General features: G+C 45.3%; 1 protein-coding gene across 2 annotated transcripts in view; it reads left to right on the forward strand.

The window, feature by feature from the left end:
- egfl6 (EGF-like-domain, multiple 6) overlaps positions 1-21882 on the forward strand; it is a 61752-nt gene that overhangs the window by 19818 nt on the left and 20052 nt on the right. Inside the window, exons 5-12 of one of the 2 annotated variants that reach the window (XM_084311579.1) lie at positions 750-869; positions 2610-2744; positions 3610-3732; positions 5846-5908; positions 6525-6779; positions 11436-11510; positions 11628-11723; positions 15504-15766. In XM_084311579.1, the coding sequence (XP_084167705.1) occupies positions 750-869; positions 2610-2744; positions 3610-3732; positions 5846-5908; positions 6525-6779; positions 11436-11510; positions 11628-11723; positions 15504-15766 (1130 nt within the window). The remainder of the gene's footprint in view (positions 1-749; positions 870-2609; positions 2745-3609; positions 3733-5845; positions 5909-6524; positions 6780-11435; positions 11511-11627; positions 11724-15503; positions 15767-21882) is intronic. The other variant, XM_084311580.1, reaches the window with a different exon arrangement.

Raw genomic sequence — 21882 nt, forward strand, 5'->3', positions numbered from 1 at the left:
TAGCTAACATTGTATTGCATTTATCTCAGGACTTTGTGTCTATATTTTATCATGTCTATTTTATGTCAATTTTATTATCTTCTACTTATTTTATTTACTATTGTATTATTGCACAATCGAAGTGGGCATGGCCACCCCGCATCTCACTGTATGCCCCCTGGTATGTATGTGACAAATAAACCTCTTGAATCTTGAATGTGTGTATGTGTGTGTAAATGCACTTGTATATGAATACATAAATATGTGCCACATGTATGATGTATGTATGTACTATGTATGTATGTATGTATGATGTATGATGATGTATGATTATTTGTCACATACATATAGCACACACCCACTTTAAACAAACACACTGTAGCACCCACTCCCCACACTTTATATTTATTGATGAAGGATTGCACTACAACTCGTACACCTTACTGTAAATTGTACCTAAATTGTACCTCATCCCATTTCTGCTTTGCACTATATAGTACTGTACATTAGTACACTGCATAGTATTGTATATTATATGGTAACTCAGAACATTGTACATATGTCTATACCGAACACTGTGACCTCATTTTCTTCTTCTAAATTACATGCTATACTATGTTATTTGATACTATCTTGTCTAGCACAGTCTCTGGAGCGTAACAGTAAGAAGCATTTTGTATGAAAGTATTCTGTACTTCTGTATGACAACTATTAAAGAAACTTGAAACTTGTGTGTGTGCCTGTCTGTATGTGTGTGTTTCTGTGTGTAGACTCTAGGACATGCTCTCTTGCCCACTGCCAGTATGGCTGTGAGGAGGTCCTGGGGGAGATTCGATGTCTCTGCCCGTCTGCAGGGCTGCAGCTTGGGGCCGACGAGAGGAGCTGCGTGGGTGAGCACCACTCAACTAACCAGTGCAACCACCTGCAATCAGCCGCATTGTTTATTCAGATCCCCATTAGCTGCTACCAAGGCAGTAGCTAATCTCCCAGCAGGGCTCGTATTTCAAAGCTTCCCAGGGTAGGGGAATGCTGATCTGGGGTCAGAACACATGACCTTGTTGTTCAAACTAATAGACTTGAGTTTGTCTTCATGACCTTATTCAAACTAATAGACTGAAGCTGACTCTAGATCAGTACTACAACTTTGATTTGATTTTGATTTGATTTGAAGTCTTTATTTCGAACATGCAATGAATACAACAAACAATAACAAAAAAGAAAAAACAACTCAATCTGCATGTTCGAAAAGGAGTAGGAAGAAGTATACACTTATTTAATCCTACCCCTTTTCCACTACTCAAATGAGTGTACTATTTTAAACATAAAAAAGAAAAGAAAAGAAAAAAAATATATATATATATATATATGCAAAACAAAAAACTATATATGTATAAAATAAAATAAAATAGAAAACAAAATAAAAATGTAAACACCCGTGAATATCAAGTCCCTTCTTCATCCCTGTACCTTGTGAACATAATTTCCTTATACATCAGTTTGAATTGTCTCATGTTTGGACATTGCTTTAGCACCACATTTAGACTGTTCCACAGTTTCACTCCACATATTGAGATGCAGTGTTTTCTCATGGTAGTGCGTACGTTTAGCACCTTTAAATTGTGTTCTCCCCTCAGATTATAACCCCCCTCCCTATCAAAGAACAATTCTTGAATGTTTCTTGGAAGTGCATGACTTTTTGCTTTATACATTAATTGTGCCGTTTTAAATTCCACAAGATCATTTAACTTCAATGTCTTTGACTCCAGAAACAATATGTTAGTGTGATCACGATAACCTGCAATGTGAACTATCCTTATGGCCCTTTTTTGGAGTATAAGAATGTGAATTGGAATTTGAATTTGAGAATGTGGGGTGTATAAGATTACAGATTTAGAGAAGGTTCAGGTTTTTTTTCCTCTTCAGGTGATCTGTTACTAATCAAGTACTCGAGTGATTATATATAAGCCAACCGCAATTGACCTTGATCTCAAACCCTGCCCTCTTCTCTTGCGAGCCTAATAGCAGCCCCATCTGTTAGGTAGTGTACTGTAAGGTAATCAAGTCAAGTCAAGAGTTTTAATTGTCACGGCATACAAGTATACAATGAAATGCGGGTGGTCTTGCCCGCGACGATGTGCAATACAGTGGTACAACATATAATAGAATCCAATAAAAAAAAAATTTGGTTCCTTTTGAATGACCTTCTCCCAAATCCAGTCCCAAATCCATAAAATCACTTTATTAAAATAATCTACAGACTGTGAATTGAATAGCATTATTATGACCATCAGCCATTATTATTTCAGCCATTTAACCATTAGTTCAATATGTGTAAAATGGCATTCATTAAATGCCTATTTAATTGACTCCTCATACAATATCTGGCTGCATAAAACAAGTAATAACCCCCCCCCCCCCCCCCCCCCCATATTATCTATAATCTGAACATTGGATTTCCCCCGCAGGAACAGCAACAGATCATTGTAATATTATTTTTTGTAATGATGATTATTGTAACCCAGGGCCAGGTATTCTGTTACTCCTCAATCCACCTATTCTGTCCAACTATTCTCTGCCAGATTTATAAAAATGCCCTTTATTGGTTAATTTTCTGTCTGCATCTTTCCCAGATATTGATGAATGTGTAACAGGGAAGAACCTCTGCCCGTACAACAGGCAGTGTGTCAACACCTTTGGCAGCTACTACTGCAAGTGTCAGAATGGCTTTGACCTGAAATATATTGATGGCAAATATGACTGTGTAGGTAAGTCATGAACAGTGGAAGCATATGTTTTAATCCAAACCAGGTTTTATATGATTACATTTTTTTTTACGTGATTTATTTAAGTAGAATATATCTTTCAGGGTATACCAAATCGACCCTATTCACACAGCGGCCATTTTGCTCCTATATGTCATGCTCAGGATGGGATTCCTTTCCACCATGTTCCCCTTGTCCCATCATGAGCATGACATAAGCAAAATGGCCACCATGTGAATATGGTCAATGGGTCTACACACGACACTACCTAATAACATAACATGTTTATTTTACACAAATATGTGGAAGCTGTTCTTACAATTTAAAGGGGAACTCCACTTTTTTTGGAAATTAGCTTATTTAACATCTTCCCTGGAGTTAGACAAGAAGATGCATACCTTTTTTGTCTCTGTGCGTGCATTTTAGCTTTGGGAATAGACGCTCCGAATAGACGCTCCGCAATCAAAAGTTAGGGGGCTAATAACCCTTGCCATAATTTCAGTGCGCCCCTAACTTTTGATTGCAAGGTCTGACATTGACCCCCTTTTCAGGAGTTGACCTAGAGCCCACCAAGGTCATGCATATCAAGTTTGGTCATTGTCAGACCTTGCAATACACTGTAAGGCACTGTAAGGCTACTGTCCTGCCTCACTTCCAGTGATGAAGCTAAGCTATGCTAACGGAGCGTCTATTCCCAAAGCTAAAATGCACGCACAGAGACAAAAAAGGTATGCATCTTCTTGTCTAACTCCAGGGAAGATGCTAAATAAGCTAATTTCCAAAAAAAGTGGAGTTCCCCTTTAAGATACGATACGATACAAAAATGTTGTTGTTGTTGTTGTTGTTGTTGTTGTTGTTGTTATTTCAGACCTTGATGAATGTGCTGCCGCCACCCACAAGTGCAGCCACCACGCAGCCTGTGTGAACACTCAAGGTTCCTACAAGTGCAAGTGTAAGGCTGGCTTCAGAGGCAACGGCTTCGAGTGCTCAGGTGAGACCAGAGATCCCCGTCGCTCATAATCATCAAAACATTATCACAGAATGCTTTCTATCAGGGATGCACCCATAGAACTACTAAACTAAGTATCAGCCAATGATGCGTTACTTGTATGCAACTATATAGGTCTAGAACAATAGGTTGAGGTCATTAGACCAAAAAAAAGAGAAATGTCCCATCCCCATTTTAGCCTGGTGCACGTAGGGCTGATATCTGATAGCAGTACCGGTACTGGTGCATCCCTATAGTTTTGATCTATGCAGAAGGTGGTTAAATAATATTTTCAGAAATGTATGCAGTCACAATAGATTTCAGTAGCTCATAACATCTGAGGATTTTTTTCTATCCATATGATAATGAGGGTATATCTATAGCAGAGTCCGTCTGCCATTAGCTCTTTTACAGTCATTTCACCTGGGCTCTTAAAACACCAGCGAGCGTCAGCAACGCTGCCAAGCATCAGCAGTGCTGCCAAAGGCCAGCTTCCTGTTTTCAGACCCCTCTGCTCTTTACAGATGTTTGCAAGAGAGAGAACCACAGATTGAAATCACACCTGTGTAAATATCTGCCATTGCAACAGAGCCGGCCCCCTGAAGGACAGAGGAAACGCAGGTCTGGTGGTTGTGCTCCATGAATCAGACCCCAGACAGAGCAGGTGGTGCCTGGTGGCTCAGGGCTTAACGGTGGGGTATAGGCAATATTAGACAAATGTTTGGTAATTATTTGTGATTTCTCAGATACCAATAAATCAAATGGTGTGAGGAAACATAATGGTCTCCTCTGTGACTCTCCCAGACCCTGTAATCAGCTGCTCCAAAATCTCAGGGTGCCTGAATCTTATTAATAACCAATCACATATTTGTGGCTTGCCAAGTGGTATTCAGCCGGGGTTGCATCAAAAAACGAACACCACCACGTGTTCCTCGTCGAAAAGTACCCACCCAATCAGAGGCCATGCGATATATTTTATGATTTATTGAAAAATCCATGCTTGAAGTTACCTATGCCTCTGGGAGTCTGTGGGAACCCTTTGGCGCACTGCACCAGGCCTGCAAGCTGATACTGAGCTTCCTCTATTTCTGATGGAGACATAAGACTACTCCACCATTAAAATGAACATTAGTGCAGAGCTACACACACATAAGATTCAACTGAGAAAAACAAAAGCAGATCTGCACAACAGACCTCCGGTCAAAACATTGTGTCTGCACAATCTGAAAATAATGCTACAGTTGTGTGACTCTACTTTATTTATTTTTCCGTTGAAACTAGTCGCCACCACAGAAATGCTGGCAAACACACTGGCTGTGGCTTGGACTGTCAGTCCTACTATAGCTACTCTCACAAATATAGTCAACCTATTATATTAATTTGTCCTTTATTTAGACGAGAGGTAGTCTCATTAAGACCGAGATCTCTTTTTCAAGAGAGACCTGTGTACAATAGACATATAAAAACACATCAGACAAACGAGTACAGTTCAGTCAAAGATTACCACACAGCAGTCGAACAACAAACAAACATGTAGATCAAAGGAGACATGTACAAGAAACATCTCACATCTCTAGAGTTCAATACTTCAAAAATCTTCTAACGGAACGAATTGTTCTAATTTCAAGTTTTTCTTTAAAACCAAGCTCTGTTTTTTTTTATATATATATATATATATATATATATATATATATATATATATATATATATATATATATATATATATATATATATATATATATATATATATATATATTTTTTTTTTTTACATGTGGTGTGTCTAAAGCTAAGTAATCCTGTGACCTAGTACCATATGTGCTTTCTTTAAAAGCAATCTAAGAGCAGAGATAACAGGGAAGTTTCATAAGCAGAGCCGTATAGATAAATAAAATGCAATGCAAGCCCCTTCTCTCAGTTAAAGAAGGCCACCCCACGTTTTCATATAAAATACACCAGTGAATTACTGTCTGAAAATCTCTGGTGAAATTCTTCGCCCCCACCCAAGCTAGCACTGTGGCCCACCGTCAAAAGCTCTGTGTCCTGGTCATAGCTACAGTAACATGATAAAGATGGCGGAGTGTCACTGAGTAAACGAAGATGCCTTTATGTTTTGTAGTTAAGCCATTTTATCAGAGCGTGTGGGATGGAGACAAAGGCAGTGCAGATGATTCCCTCAATGGTGAGATCGTATGGAATGCAAAACTCAGCTTCTTCTTTTTGCACCTCGCACCGCACCCGCCCTCTCCCCCAGCACCCCCCCCCCCCCACACACACACACCCTTCACCTCTCTGTCATTTTGTGCTTTTTCACCCCCCCCCCCCTACCCCTCTCCTTTGGCTCAATGCTGGCAGTAGTGTATATTCACACCACATAGAGCTTAACATGGAAACAGAACTCTCTCAGCATGCAATGTGGACCGTTTATGTATATGTTTCCTGTGCATTTAAGTTACTGTAAACAGAATCCAGCTGTCATGTTGCGACTGCATGGAGTTCCATATTCCCGTCTGTCTCCTGTCGCCTTTGTTCGTTCGCCAGTTGTTGCTCGGATGGAAAAGTACTTTATCTTCCTTTATCCATAACCAGGGGCGAGAATAGTATGGTAATTTACTTGATCCACAACCAGGTAAGTAAATCAAATGAAAGCATTTGCTGCTGCAAAATGTATGATGATATTTTTAGTAAATGCTTCCCCAAACAAACCAACTTCTGAATCTCTGGTAATGCAGTTTTCCTGCTCGTGATTGTAATCCCAGAATCCCCCTAACCTGTTTCCTCTTCCTGACTTCCTGCAGCCATCCCAGACTCCCCAGTGAGGCCCAGGATTCTGGGAGGGAAGCAGGATAACGAACAGATCAGAAATGTCATCCCTGAACCTGTGGCGACGGAGCCTCCCAAGCAACCTTTTGACTATGATGGAGAGGTCTACGTTGGCAGCCGGGAGAGGGAGGAGCAAGTGGAGTTCCCCCGTGGGGAGTATCCTGAGGAAGAGGAGGAGGAGGAGGAGGTAGAGGAAGACAACCAGCTCAATCCAAGGGGAGATGTTTTCAGTAAGCCTCCTTCCTCTTCATTCCCTTCGCTGTAATCCACATGTATTGGCTCCCTGGGTGGTCCCCAAATCTGATCAAACAAACATTGAGTGATCCAATGGGGCTCACACACACACACACACACACACACACACACACACACACACACACACACACACACACACACACACACACGCACACACGCACGCACACACACACACACACACACACACACACACACACACACACACACACACACACACACACACACACACACACACACAGTACTTATGTATCTGCACAGTATAATTATCAATTCGCAATGCATTTGCGTTCATCTTTTGTCATGCACATTTTCCAAGGGAGTCGCCTTGACAACGAAAGAGAGTGAAACAGAAGTGAAGCTTTTACAAACATAGTGAGCTAAAAGGCTCAAAGGTGCATTTGAGCGGTGACCTACTGACATGTCGGTCCATCTGTTTGCTCTCCGGTCTCCTCGTGTTTGTAACAGTCCTACATCCTCCCTCCCTCCCGGGACACCTCTCACAGATGTCTCCAATCACAGAGAATTTATGAGGGCTAGTCTAAGCCCCGCAGGCACCAGACCTGACTGCACATTTCTCAGGCTTCAAGTTTCTCGGCTGTGCTTGGAAGGGTCTGCGGGGGCCATCTGCCCTCTGCACAAAATATCTCATTTAGATAATTAGATGTCATTATCAATATGACGTAGGTTAACATGAACTGCTGAGTCGTGGCAGCTTTCGAGATGGATATATCTGACGTAAAAAAATCTGTGGTTGGCCACATCTATAAGTATAAAAGCAGAGGCTGGACAAAGGCGAGGGCTTAATGCGCCGCTATCTTTGGAAAAATTGCCAGCACTCTGAGTAATGAATCACAGTGTCTGTATTCAGCAGTTGACATCCAGAAAGTACCCTCTTAGGAAAATGTCTATTGATGTATTTCTAGATGCAAATTCCCGTTGCACGGCCCCGCCAAAACAACACATTGACCGCTGAATAAAGACAAAGTTAATTCCTTTTCGGAGAGAGTGCTAGCTAGCTATCTTTCCAGTTTTGCAAGTTTGTGTCAGGACGTGGTTCTATGAGACGCCAACGCTGCTGAGAAGTGCTAGTCAGATCATGGCGTCAGTTTGGGGATTACCATTCGACCACCAGGCCAGGTCGGCTTTAAGCGCCAGACCGGAGAGAAGGGGGGCCTGTTGCTTCATGCTCTCCATGGGCTCTCCCGGAGACCTGCGAGTCTCTGGGTGGGATATGTCTAATGTCACTACAATAACATTTGATTTCAGTTCTCTAGTATCCCATAAACACTTTGCTTTAACAGGTATACTGATAATGATTAAGTAACTATAATGACTAATGAGGAATGCAGTACATGTTACCAAGGTGTCAAATTATCTAACAGTGGGTAAGGAATAGTTGTTAGTACGGGAAACCTTGGCAGCAAACGCAAAGTGGTTCAAAGTGCAAAATAGATTTTTTGCATTTTCATTTAGGTGAATTCATTCATTCACAGAGACAATCTAATCAAATAATGGCATCATTATGTTGTTTATTATTGTCTTCCTCCCCTGTTCAAACGGCAAAATTCTGCCTCATCCCTGTCATTTTCCTTTGCTGGGAGAGTATAAGGCCTTGGGGCCTTGAGGACAAAAGAACAGCTGCCGAAAAGCAATTGCTGACCATTGGGGAAGCGATACCACACAGGGAGAGCTAACCGCCGGGCATGGGAAAGGGAACTGGATCTATCACTCAAACTGTCACATACATGTCTAACCTTTACCTACTCTGGGGCAGCATGACTGCAAGACTAAAGGTAGATCATGTGATGCCGTCAAACAACAACCTCTGGGCAAAATATCCCCTCAGTGTGGTATTGAACTGTGTGATGTGTGGGTTGTAGATTAGTCAATATTATTCTGTGAATATCTCCAGACCTCTTGTGTGGCTAGAAATAGCAACCCATCCCCCATCTCCACTCACTCAAAGAAGATAGATACCGATTATTTCCTCTCTGTGCGTTCAGTAGAAAGCTATCCGGCTGCAAGCACAATGAATGAATGAATGGATGGATGGATGGATGGATGAATGGATGAATGGAAGCGGATACGGTCTACTAGCCTAAGCTGTTGGCTTACATTCATTTGTGCTAGGCTAAGATAGCTTGCAGAGAGGAAATTGGTATCTATCTTATCTAACTCCACAGAAGACGGTAAGCCCATTTTCCATAATTCAGATTCAGATTCGTTTGTAAAGCATAGTGTCAACTTCTATCACCAATTTGGATTTTCCCATCAATGCCAGAGTAGAAAATGGAATTGGTTGCTTGGGCCAAAAATGCCCCTCAATGTTAAATGAAATGCCCTGGATTGCTCACTGAGCCATATGCAATTATGTGGACTAAGTGCATAATTTAGTGGTTGAGTCAGTCTACTCTACATGATAGGGCCTGCAATGAGGACCGTGTAGACTCAACCACATGCAATTATGTGGAATAAGCACGACGCACGTCATTTAGTGGTTATGTCCTCCTCACGCACAGTCCTCATTTCAAATGACTTACTTAGCTTACTGCGTCTTTAAATCAATGTGAGCTTGTCTCATAACAAGGGGTTAGATGAAGCTATACCACATGCTTGCTTAATTAATGTGGCTCTATCAAAACACATTATCATGGTGAAGCTATACCACATGCTTGCTTAATTAATGTGGCTCTATCAAAACACATTATCATGGTGAAGCTATACCACATGCTTGCTTAATTAATGTGGCTCTATCAAAACACATTATCACTGAAGCTATACCACAATACCACATGCTTGCTTAATTAATGTGGCTCTATCAAAACACATTATCACTGAAGCTATACCACAATACCACATGCTTGCTTAATTAATGTGGCTCTATAAAAACACATTATCGCCGGTGAAGTTATTAAATAAATGCATTCCAAATGCAGTCCATTTGATCAAATTGCCTCATAGAATGGTGAACATGCCCCGTTGAAAAAAGTACATTTCTTACCCTGATTGATGCACATAATATGCGTCATATATATTATATTTATGACATTTTCACAATGCATTTTCAATGTCATTTACAATTACAGTTAAAAAAATATATCAGAAGTCTTGGACATTGGGGATATAGTAAGTGAATATAGAAACATTGTAGTGAAGACTTTCTGTCATAACAAATCCCATAATAAGGGCACTGGCACCGAACCGGGTGGAGTGACGGGACATCTCTCTGTTGAGATGCCCCCCTAAGCGAGCCTGCCTTTCACCGCCAGTCTCGAGTCTTTATGGAAACAACCAGCCCCACCGGGTCTCGGTGAGAGGTGGCAAGAGGAGACAGGCCCCAACGAGACACATCCGTCAGCTCCAGGGAGGAATTTTACTCCGTCGACATGTGAGCGCCCCGGGGGCACAGCTTTCTCCCGCCTGGGCCCTGCACTCCCCCAACCCCTAGGAAGGGAGGGAAGAGAGGGAAGGCTCCAAGCCTTTTATTATCTCCACTTTCCACGGAACAGCTGTTGTGCAAACAGACTTGACTCTCAGAGGGGGGGGGGGGGGGGGGGGGGGGTCTGTCATCAGCCCCGCGGCCCTCTCAAAAACTCTGGCCCACTACGACCGAGCAGGTTCAATAAAGCCCCAGCCGCTCGCTGCTACATCTGGCTGTCTAGGGCCACTCACCATAGGTGGGGGGGGGGGGGGGGTTGTTGCAAGGGCTTTAAAATGCTTGGGTTACTACATCCCAAAAGGTTGAAATGCACCGTCTCTTGAGATGAATGACAGCAGGGCAGGTCTACACCTGCAGGTGAAAAGCCCCGCTTTTTTCTGGCCTTTGTTTTATACGGGGGAAATCTAAACCGCTGCATTGTTTCAAAGGGATCCTTTTAGGGTCACATATTTTCTGAGGAATTTTTCTGGGCTGATAATGTGTTTTGATAAGAGCCAGATTAAGCAAACGTTTGGTATAGCTTCACCATGATAATGTGTTTTGATTGAGTCACATTAAGCAAGCATTTTAGTGTAGCTTCACCATGATAATTTGTCTTGTGTCTCTCATAATTACTATTATTTGAATGAATTAATGAACAAGCTTTAAGGTACGTTGCAAGATGTAATCCATGTGTTGGGGGCACAGAAGCTAAAAACAGAAGAAAATAACAACAACATAATAATATATAGTGCTACAGTATATATAGTGATGTTCTAGTTGGCTACTAGGCCAAACAGTGCTTTACAACGGAATGACTGCATCGTTTTTTTTCAGTATGGGTGCGCCTCAGTGAGATTCAAACCCCTAACACAGGCAGTGCTAGTCTTTGTGCTCAGAGCGGCAGGCATCCAACTCATCAGTGCAGTGCCAGTTCAAAACGTGCACAAATGGGCCAAGCAGAACTGACCCCGGTATCGCTGCAGCGTTTCTCCAGAACAGCTCATCCGATCACCTTCACACTTGCGGGTCCTCGGGACTCCACACCACCGCCGAGTGTGAAGTCAATTGGATTAAAATCTCGAGAAAATCAAAGAACAGACGGAGATTCCATCCATTTTAGTTAGATTAAGCAACAGAGAGCCATTTACATGACATTATATTTGATAATCCCTAATTGTCTATAACCCCCCCCTTCTCTATGTCTCAACAGTTTCTGAGGATTTTGAATCAGTATTTGGCCCTGCTACAGAGGTCAAAGAGATCGAACTGGCACCAGTTCAGGAAGGTAATATCAATCACATCTGCATCATCTCCATCAACACATTATAATCACTGTTTCCTTGATTTCCTGAGTTACTTGACCATTTTATTATTATTATATATAATTTTTTTTATCTTTCAGAGTTCATAATGGATTGTAACTTCGACCAAGGAGCGTGTGAGTGGGTACAAGACAAGGACGACCAGATGGACTGGAGTGTTGCCTATCACGACAATGGTGAGGAAAGGGTTAAAGGGGGACTGCCACCCATTTTAAGAATTCACATTATGTCCCCCCCCCTGCCCCAGGACAGCTCGGTCAGTATTTGTGAGCACGCGCCACTCTCTCCTAAAGCTAGAAGGCAGAGAGAGAGAACCCTCCAATCGGTGATGTCACTGGGAGGTCAAATCTGGTGCTGCTCTGTAGACTATGAATGGGGTTCTGATTTTATGAGGTAATACAATGTTTGCGTTAGATCTTACGTCCAAATTAGGTGTATATTGTAGCATTGCTAGAAGGTCTGAAGGACCAAGATTTAAAGGATGTAAGTGCTCACCCAATCATGGGTCACCCATTCATTGTCTTTGGAGCAACCCCCAGATTTTACACCACAGTTTGGAAGGTTCTCTCTCTCTCTCTGATTTGTAGCGTGTGGTGCGTGTTCACAAATACTGACAACTGTCCTAGGGCAAAGGAAGAACATGTGTGAATTCTTAAAATGGGTGGCATTCCGCTTTAAAGGAAAACGCCAACATTTTGGGAAATTAGCTTATTTGCCATCTTCCCTGGAGTTAGACAAGAAGATACATACCCTTTTCTTCTCTGTGCGTGCATTAGGCTTAGGGAACAGCCGCTCCGTTAGCGTAGCTTAGCTTCATCACTGGAAGTGGGTCAGACCTGTACCCTGACGTTCCCTACAGTGCCCTACAGTCACGAAATACACTCCAAATACAACAAAACAAAACGTTCCTGTAAACATGTTGTGACCTGTGTATTTACCATGTGGAGAAATGAAAAATAATTGAATTCGACAATTACGTTTTCTAAGCAAATATACTCTGAACTATTTTTTGCCGAACCACTCCTCTCGGGGGCAGTCAGTGATTTCACGCAACGCAGTGATACTTACTAACGTGACGCCGTGTTTGTTTACATTCTCATTTCATTCAAAGGATCCGAACCGATTGAAGTTTATGGATACCATGACTTAAAATCCTCTTACCTTGACGATTAAAAGCCTCCCCAATTTAGAAAACAGTATTCCCATGGCTGGTGTTGATATGCTGCTACTGTAGCTAACGAAAACCAACAACCGGGCACTCAAGCAGATAACGAGGGTAATAACTTCCGGTCGGGGAGTTCCAAAATAAAAGAGCAACGTCTATAGCAGCGGAAATACGTTTATTTTGTACATTATCTAACGTTAACACGAACCTAAACTAACGTTACAACTAACCTAAAGTTAGTTTAGGTTCGCGTTAACGTTATATAATGTACAAAATAAACGTATTTCCGCTGCTATAGACATCGCTCTTTTTACCCTCGTTATCTGCTTGAGTGCCCGGTTGTTGGTTTTCGTTAGCTACAGTAGGCGCATATCAACACCAGCCATGGGAATACTGTTTTCTAAATTGGGGAGGCTTTTAATCGTCAAGGTAAGAGGATTTTAAGTCATGGTATCCATAAACTTCAATCGGTTCGGATCCTTTGAATGAAATGAGAATGTATCACTGCGTTGCGTGAAATCACTGACTGCGCCCCGAGAGGAGTGGTTTGGCAAAAAATTGTTCAGAGTATATTTGCTTAGAAAACGTAATTGTTGAATTCAATTATTTTTTATTTCTCCACGTGGTAAATACACAGGTCACAACATGTTTACAGGAAAGTTTTGGAGTGTATTTCGTGACTGTAGGGCACTGTAGGGAACGTCAGGGTACAGGTCTGACCCACTTCCAGTGATGAAGCTAAGCTACGCTAACGGAGCGGCTGTTCCCTAAGCCTAATGCACGCACAGATAAGAAAAGGGTATGTATCTTCTTGTCTAACTCCAGGGAAGATGGCAAATAAGCTAATTTGCCAAAATGTTGGCGTTTTCCTTTCACATTCCCCGCCGGAAACGGCTTAAGACGGGTTTCAAGTTCATGCGAATTCTGCCAGATCACGGCGTACGACGTTATTCTGATCATATTTCATATTTTCGCCATGGTATTCATATTTCACTCACGGAGGATTGTCTGATGCTGCGGGACTCAGCACAACTCTGCAACGCTTCAATACTGCCACCTGGTGGCTGATCGGCAAGTTGCCAAACCGGATATCCCCTTTGTTGCTCGGTCCGTCCCCTTAATTCCGTCCGGCCACTCGTTTATCGTCGCAGGACTCAAGACACACACCGTGGATATGGATCGTTGCCATAACTCAATAATCCACATGATTTGGGCGTATATTAGTATTATACAAACCGGAACTGGATCGCCTCGATCCACATCACATAACTGGGATCTGTTTGCTCCACTCTCATCGCCCAATGCTACGAGGAAGCTGCCGTGAGTTTCAGCGTTTTTCTTTATTATTAACCATACAAACTGCTCTGATCTATATATCACCCATACTACATGAAGCATTTAACGACTATCACGGAATTATAAACGACCCCCCCCCCCCTCCGTTCACCCGTGCATGATCAGTCATCATAACGTTTAGGACCATGTACAGTTGACATTTTTTATATAGCGTGGATCGGCAACAAACTGCATTTGATGATCTAATATATGCATTTGTGCCTATATCTCACGTTCTGGGAAATACTGCAGAAAACAATTAAAACATATTTATACTCTAGACAGTATTTTCGTATGAATGTGTGAATGAAAAAGTAAAACGTTCCTACATCCTGAACGATAGATAATCGATGTTGAATGGGCCATAGTAATGTCAATTTAGCAATACAATTTAAAAAGTTATAGCCCTGCAAAGAAGGTGAACATCTCCATAGACTTAAAGTGGTGGCAGAGATCAAACATTGATGGATATAAGCGTGGCAGAGAAAGTGTTAAGACAAGTATACTGCAGAAGAAAATTATTTATTTTGCCTGTTTCAATGCAATTTTATGTCCATGGCTAGAGCCAAAATGTCTCTCTCTCTCTCTCTGTCCATGACCATATTTTGTGTACATCGATCCATTCGTTTCAAAACAAACAAAGAAATTCTTTCAACAAACTTTGAAAAGTTTGTATTGAAATGTGAAATGATTGGGCGGTTAGGTGGCGTAGCGGATATTGCGTTCGTCACCAACCCCGGAGCTGTGTTCGCCTGTTCGAATCCAACTCACAGCTCCGGGGTTGTCACCAGCTTGGCTGGCCGTTCACACTAATACAATTGGCTGTATTAGAGGGTGGGAGAAGCTGGCGGGGTGGGTCCGCGTCGTTGTAAACAGCGACTCCTACAGTTCGGTCGGGGCGCCTGCTAAGCGCGGATGGGACCTGAGTGGGATAGTGTGATCCTTCCACACACTACGCCCTCTCGGAGAATATCCGCGCTGCCAGGTGAAAAGAAGCGGTTGATTGGCTGGACGTGTGTCGGAGGAAGCACGTGATAGCCTCCACTCTCCCAGATGATCTGACTGTGGGTGTAGGGGGTAAGTGCGCAGCGACCAGGAAGGGGATTGGGAATCGTCATAACGACTAACATTGGGATGGGAGAAAATCGGAGGAAAATGGAGGGGGAAAAAAGATCAAAAAAAAAAAAAAAAAAAATGTGAAATGATTTCACGCAATTGATCTCAAGCCCTGGCCTCTTTTCCTGATCCTCCATTCACAACAGTTATGCTTGGAGGATCTAGAAAAGAGGGCAGCACTTGAGATAGGTCAATTGACAGATTTGAATTCCTGTTGTGTCCAGAAAGTATGATTTAAACGATTATATTCAGTGTGCAAGTCGACAAACATCAATAAATGTGGCATATCTTTTTTTTATGATTCTCTATAAACCCTGAGCCCTCTCTGCTGTTGTTTCAGGGGCTGAATACTACATGGCCATGAGCGGCCTCCTGGGGAACCAGAAAGAGAAGGCCAAGCTGAAGTTGCTGCTCAGCGACCGGGCCCAGCAGGGAAGCTTCTGTCTGACCTTTGACTACCGCGTGATGGGCAGACGCGTGGGTGCACTCAGGGTGCTGCTGGACAACAACGCGTACCCGATATGGGAGCAGGGCCACAGCCGGGGCCAGGAGTGGCAGACGGAGCTCCTCACCGTGGCCTGGAAGGAGGCAGCACCGCTGTCCGTAAGTAGGCCCCCCGGGCGATAATAACTCAATATGACCACGTGTCCTCTTCCACTACAATCCTATTGTGTGATGTTGAGATCACAAAACATTAACTGGAGGTATTTGCGGGAGTGTCATTTGAAAATTTGCAGTTTTGGTTTTATGGTATTGGTAACACACATTGCCATATTGTTCATAATTGTAACGTTTTGAAATTGTAAACGATATATGACTCGAGGCAGGTTGTTAGTTCTCACTTTACTTCTTTATTCAAGCATCAGGTATAGCTTCGGTACAAGCGACTCATCCCTACTACTTCCCATGCCTCAAGAGGCCGCACCCCAGGTGCTCCACCCTCTTATAGCCTCCCTAGGTCAGCCTGTGCACTCTCGACTCTGTCAACCCGCGGCTGGCGCGACCAATAGCGTCATCCCCGGGATGGCGGAGTGCAGAGTGGCAGCTCGGCTGACCAACCGACCCAAATCCCAGGGTCGCTACGTTACCCCCCCCACAACAAAGTCCCTCGCCCCGAGGGACGAACCAAAACCACCCCCGGTCCACAAAATTAACCCCCCCAACAATGCTAGGCCAGCAGCTAGCCACGCGACGCTTCCGGTGGCTATACCTAACCACCGGTTACGATGCCACGCTCACTGCTAGCCCCGTCGTGCTCTGTTGGTTACCGGCTGCAACCCTCTCTGTCAGGCCCCAAGAGACGACAACCACCAAATCCCATTGGTTCCAGGTTGCTCGCGTCCTCCTGTTCCCAGACCGACAGAGAGACGCCCTCCCCAATAACAGAGACGTCTTGCTTCCCACCCCACACAATGCTATGCGCAGCTAGCTACACGACGCTGCTGGTGGCTACACCTAACCACCGGGGCGACGCTACGCTAACTGCTAGCCCCACCCCAATACCCGCTAAACACAGTAGCTAAATCCACAAACAGTACACCGACCCACAGTTCACAGTACCCCGTACACAGTTCACAGTACCCAGTACCCACAGTTCACAGTACCCCGTACACAGTTCACAGTACCCCGTACACAGTTCACAGTACACCGTCAGAGAGTTCCATTTCCATCATGGCTCTACCAATGCATTGCAGAGAGTTCCATTCGACCATGGCTCCGCACACTCGGCACATGTCCTCATGCCCGCCGGGCCAGGCCACCAATGTCCTCGGCCAACCCCCGCAGCGGCTCCCCAGATCTTCCGGTCGTCCACGCCGTCGAGCCCGCCATGTGCCATGGGCGCCGCCATCTTTGCTCACCTCCCGGGTCAACTCTGACCCCCGTCCGGCGGGAAATGGCACCTTGCGAAGCCTCCGTGGAACCCTCTCGCCTCCTCATGGCTCTTAACGTCCTTGTCCATGTCTCTTGACCACCCGCACGTTCCTTCTTCCTCTCCATCCTCTTTCGCCCTGCCGGCGATATCCACGCCCCTGCGCCTAGCTAGCCGCTAACTGCAGCTAAGCTAGACTTCGCTAAGCTAGCACACTTCTGTCGACTTTCCTCCGGCCAATCTTCTCCGTCTTCTTCTTTCTCTCAGTCCTCTTTCGATCCATCGCGGAGACGTCCATGCCGCTGCGCCTAGCAAGCCAAGTAACTGCAGCTAAGCTAGGCTATGCTAAGCTAGCACACCTCCGGCGAATCCCCTCCGACGCCGAGCGAAACGTCCTCTCCGTTCTTCTCTCCCCACTTTACTTCTGACACCAGTGTAATGTTTTGAAATTGTAAACGTTATATACTGTACGACTCTCGAGGCAGGTTGTTAGTCCTCACTGTACTTCTTTATTCAAGCATCAGGTATAGCTTCGGTACAAGCGACTCATCCCTACTACTTCCCATGCCTCCACCATCTTATAGCCTCCCCAGGTCAGCCTGTGCATTCTCGACTCTGTCAACCCGCGGCTGGCGCGACCAATAGCGTCGCCGCCAGCCCCGGGCAGAGTGACAGCTCGGCTGGTCAACCGACCCAAATCCCAGGGTCGCTACAATATCAAGAAAAAACCCTTGTGATTATCATGCAATTGATTTCTTCCATATTGGCCCACAAGTCACTCACTCATAGAATCACCTTTTCACTGGGTGGAGTGAATGTAGAAGGAATCTTAATGTCCTGACATACTGTACCCACTCTGTGCACTGTATACACTGTATATACTATATCTATATCATTATATATCCCATATACCTACTCTTATTAGTTATACCGCTGGCCAGTATGGCTTACTACCATAGCATATTTATATTTGTATCACTGTACATAATAATGGGTAGACCCCAGGTGGTGAGAGCAGGCAACTGCACCTCCTCATCCATCACGCTCAACATAGGGGCCCCCCAGGGCTGTGTTCTGAGTCCCCTCCTCTACTCGCTGTACACACACGACTGTGTGGCACAGTGGAACAACAACACAATCATCAAATTTGCTGACGACACAGTAGTGGTGGGCCTGATCTCCGCCAACGACGAGAGGGCCTACCTGGAAGAGGTAAAGAATCTGTCGCAGTGGTGTCAGGAGAACTGCCTCTCCCTGAACGTCAGCAAAACAAAAGAGATGATTGTGGACTTCAGGAGGTCGGGGGTCAGGGACTACAGCCCACTCAGCATCGACGGGGCACCGTTTGAGAGAGTGAACAGTTTCAAGTACCTCGGAGTCCACATATCCGAGGACTTGACATGGACCACACACATTGACAGTGTTGTGAAGAAGGCACGGCAACGCCTCTTACGCCTAAGGAAGTTCCAAGTCAGTCAGAAGATCCTTAAGAACTTCTACTCATGCACAATAGAGAGCATCCTGACTGGCAATATCACCTCCTGGTTTGGGAACAGCACCGCACAAGATCGTAGCAGACTACAGAGAGTGGCCCGTTCAGCCGAACGCACAATTGGAGGGGGGCTTCCCACTCTCCAAGACATTTACAACAAGCGGTGCATGGGTAAGGCTAAGAGAATAATCAAAGACTCCAGCCACCCAAACAACTGCCTCTTTGAACTGCTGCGGTCATGCAAGCGATACCGGAGTCTCATGGCAAGCACAGAGAGACTAAGAAGAAGCGTCTATCCTCAGGCCATCAGAATGCTAAATGACAATAACACTATGTAACAAGCATCAAATACACTCACAGTAGGCTTGGGCGGTATCATTTTTTTGGGAGCATGTCTATGTTCCCCGGGTCCTATGTTCCCCGGGTTCTATGTTCCCCGCTTTGATTGATTGAAGATTTTAGACCACCAGCCCTGATTCCAAACTCTAACCTTAACCAGTTCGAAAGAGGGCCTAAGCTTAACCGTTCGAAACGAGGCAGACATTAATAATTAATCAAATAATAAAAATGTATAAAATGTTCAATCTATTAATCAATCAAAGCAGGGAACATAGAACCCGGGGAACATAGGACCCGGGGAACATAGGGATGATCCCATTTTTTTCATACCGTCATACCTTGCTGCATAATACCCCGTGTAACTGAGGGGTACAATTCCCTGACTGTATTAATCAAGTATTAGTATCATTAAACTACTACCGTGTGTGTACATTACTGGCCTTACTGTACACAAGTATATTATGATGACAACACTTCCACAATGAAACGGTTTCCACACAAATACTCGTTTAGAATATTTATTACATCAAATAGTATTACATTACATTACTTAGTTGCGCTTATAAGGCAAAGAATGTGCGTAGGCAAGTCAATACTGAATATTAGGAATTAGATCTAGGGATATTCTGGGAAGGGGGGTGTACTACCGGTTGTAAGCCAGCAGGGGGAGGCAATGCTCTATGAAAGTCAAGGGTCCACGGAGGCGATCTTACTCCCTGGAGCAGCGGGGAAAGGCAGCCTGGTCCCAGGGTGTGCGCTGTGCAGGTGAAAGCCGTGGAGCCTCTGGTACGACAGAGACGGGCTCGAGTGATGCCCTCACGAACATGTGTAGATCCCACAGTAGCAGCGGGGTAGGCGGTTCTCTGCTCCAGCAGCTTGGTGAAGAATGAAGAATAATAATCCTTGCCGGAAAGTGGCTCTGCTGGTCCGGTGTAGGTATCCTCCGGTGCGCAGTAGTGCACAGTTGAACTTGACGTTACTATACTATTAGCACGCGGCAATAAGTGCTCTATGTAGACGCACAATTACTCACTTCACGTGGTCTTTGACTCGTAATGAAGGCCTTTACTAGTAAGTAGCGAACGATACGTTAAACAAACGTAGTAGAATAACACGACTCTATTTGAGGCAATACGAGCCCTACTCTGCACCACACGTTGCGTAGTGGGTGAGGCTTTACTTGGTAGCTGAACTGAACGAGACTGAAGGCGAACTGAAAGGGAAGTTCTGTATTCGATGGTCATATTTATACGTACGGTGGACAAATAGTGCCATTCGTATTTCGGTAGCCGTATTCCTACGCGGAACCGGGGCTAGTTGGGACATGTTCGTCGGGTCTAGGGGGTAAGTCACTGGCGCCTAGGGGATCGCTTCCAATAGGAGAACGAATATTATGGTCTGTCCTGTACCAGGTAAAGGGATATTCCGTGTATATGTACAAAGAATATACAAGGGATATCAAACGATATACAAATATTATACATGGGATCTCAGGCAATAAATATATATATTCGGTTTAATCTGACCCTTTGTAACAGCCGCCCCCTAATTAGTCCCACCTAATTAGCTAAGCAGAGACAGATTAACCGCACTGTCCACTACTCAATGTCCGTTGTGAGGGGTCGGTCAGTTCACAAAGTCATGGGTCATGGTCGTCATTAGGCGAGTCGGGGAGCCTTGGTGACTCTATCAGCCTCGCTGGGGTCGGTTGTAGGTCCGCCCTTGGCTGGTCACTTCTGCCACTCTGACCTTTCCGTCGGCACCAGTGGTCACTCTGCTTACGCGGCCGGCCGGCCACGCAGCTCGGGGTAGTGACTGGTCTATGGTCATGACGACTGGACGGGATGAAGGGGGGCTTAGGAGGAAGCGGGCCTGAGACTGCTTTGATCTGTGCTTGGCTGTGCTTTCTCCTCCTCCGTCTGTTTCTCTTGTTTGCTCTGTACCCCATCTGAGGAGGGGCCGGTCCCGACCGCCCCGTCAAGGAGTCGCTTGGGGTGCTGGGTTCGAGGTCAGCTACGTCTGGAGCGCAGCTGAGGGGGGTGGGGTTCCGAACTCCCTCTGGTACCCACGGTTCTCTCACGGGCCCCTCGCTTAATGTCAATAGCCTCTGCTGTACGGGGGAGAGGCCGGTGTCGCTCGCCTCTGTGTGTAGGCAGCTTGTAGACGTGGGTTGACTGTCAAGTCCGTAGAGGGGGCCTTGGAGCGTCCATCCCAGTCGGGTCTGAACCGCGACCGGGCATCCTTTGGGTCCGACGTGGGCCGCCTCAATGGGGAGAATGAGGTCCGCGTGGTCGGAGCCGATGAGCAGGGTCGGTGTGGCGCCGTCGATAAGCGGTATAGGTAGTTGACGTAGGTGCACATACTTCTCCATCAGCTGTGGGATGGGGTAGGTGTACTGAGACAGGCCTATGTCGTGGCTGGTGAAGACGTTGCTTATACTATAATGCTTCTCGGGCTGGTCCACCGCTGCTATCTCGAAGGAGACCTTTTCACCCTTTATGGTCTTCTGGTCCCTTCTGATGGTGCGTATGGTCATTGTATCTTTGACACCCCGCAGGCCCAACTGGGCTGCTGCGGAAGCGAGGAGGAGAGTCTTTTCGGACCCATCGTCCAGGACGGCGTAAGTGTCCAGGACCTTGTCCTCGTGGCTCAGGAGCACTCTGACCACTTTGAGGAGCACACGGGGGGTCCCGCTGTGCTGGTCAATGTGGAGCACTCCTGTGGGTGGTGACGTAGACTCTATATGGTACGAGTCGCACCTTGACTCCCAGTGTCTGCCGTAGCAGTCGGGACACCAGGGAGCGGTCTGGTGGAACTTTGGTTCTGGTGCCACCGCCTCGGCATGGTACATTACCGCGACGGGCCCACTCTGTTGTCCTGGCTGACGCCTGTTGATGTCATGCAGGACCTCCAGGTGGGTGCCACCGCACCTGCTGCACTTCTTTTTCAAGCGGCACTCAGCTGCTAGGTGGCTGCGCGCGCAGCGGAAGCAGCGGCGGTGGTCCTTGACCCACTGGC

The sequence above is a fragment of the Notolepis coatsorum genome (genome assembly GCF_963971535.1).
Source record: "Notolepis coatsorum genome assembly, chromosome: 3".
In the NCBI taxonomy this organism is placed as follows: Eukaryota; Metazoa; Chordata; class Actinopteri; order Aulopiformes; family Paralepididae; genus Notolepis; species Notolepis coatsorum.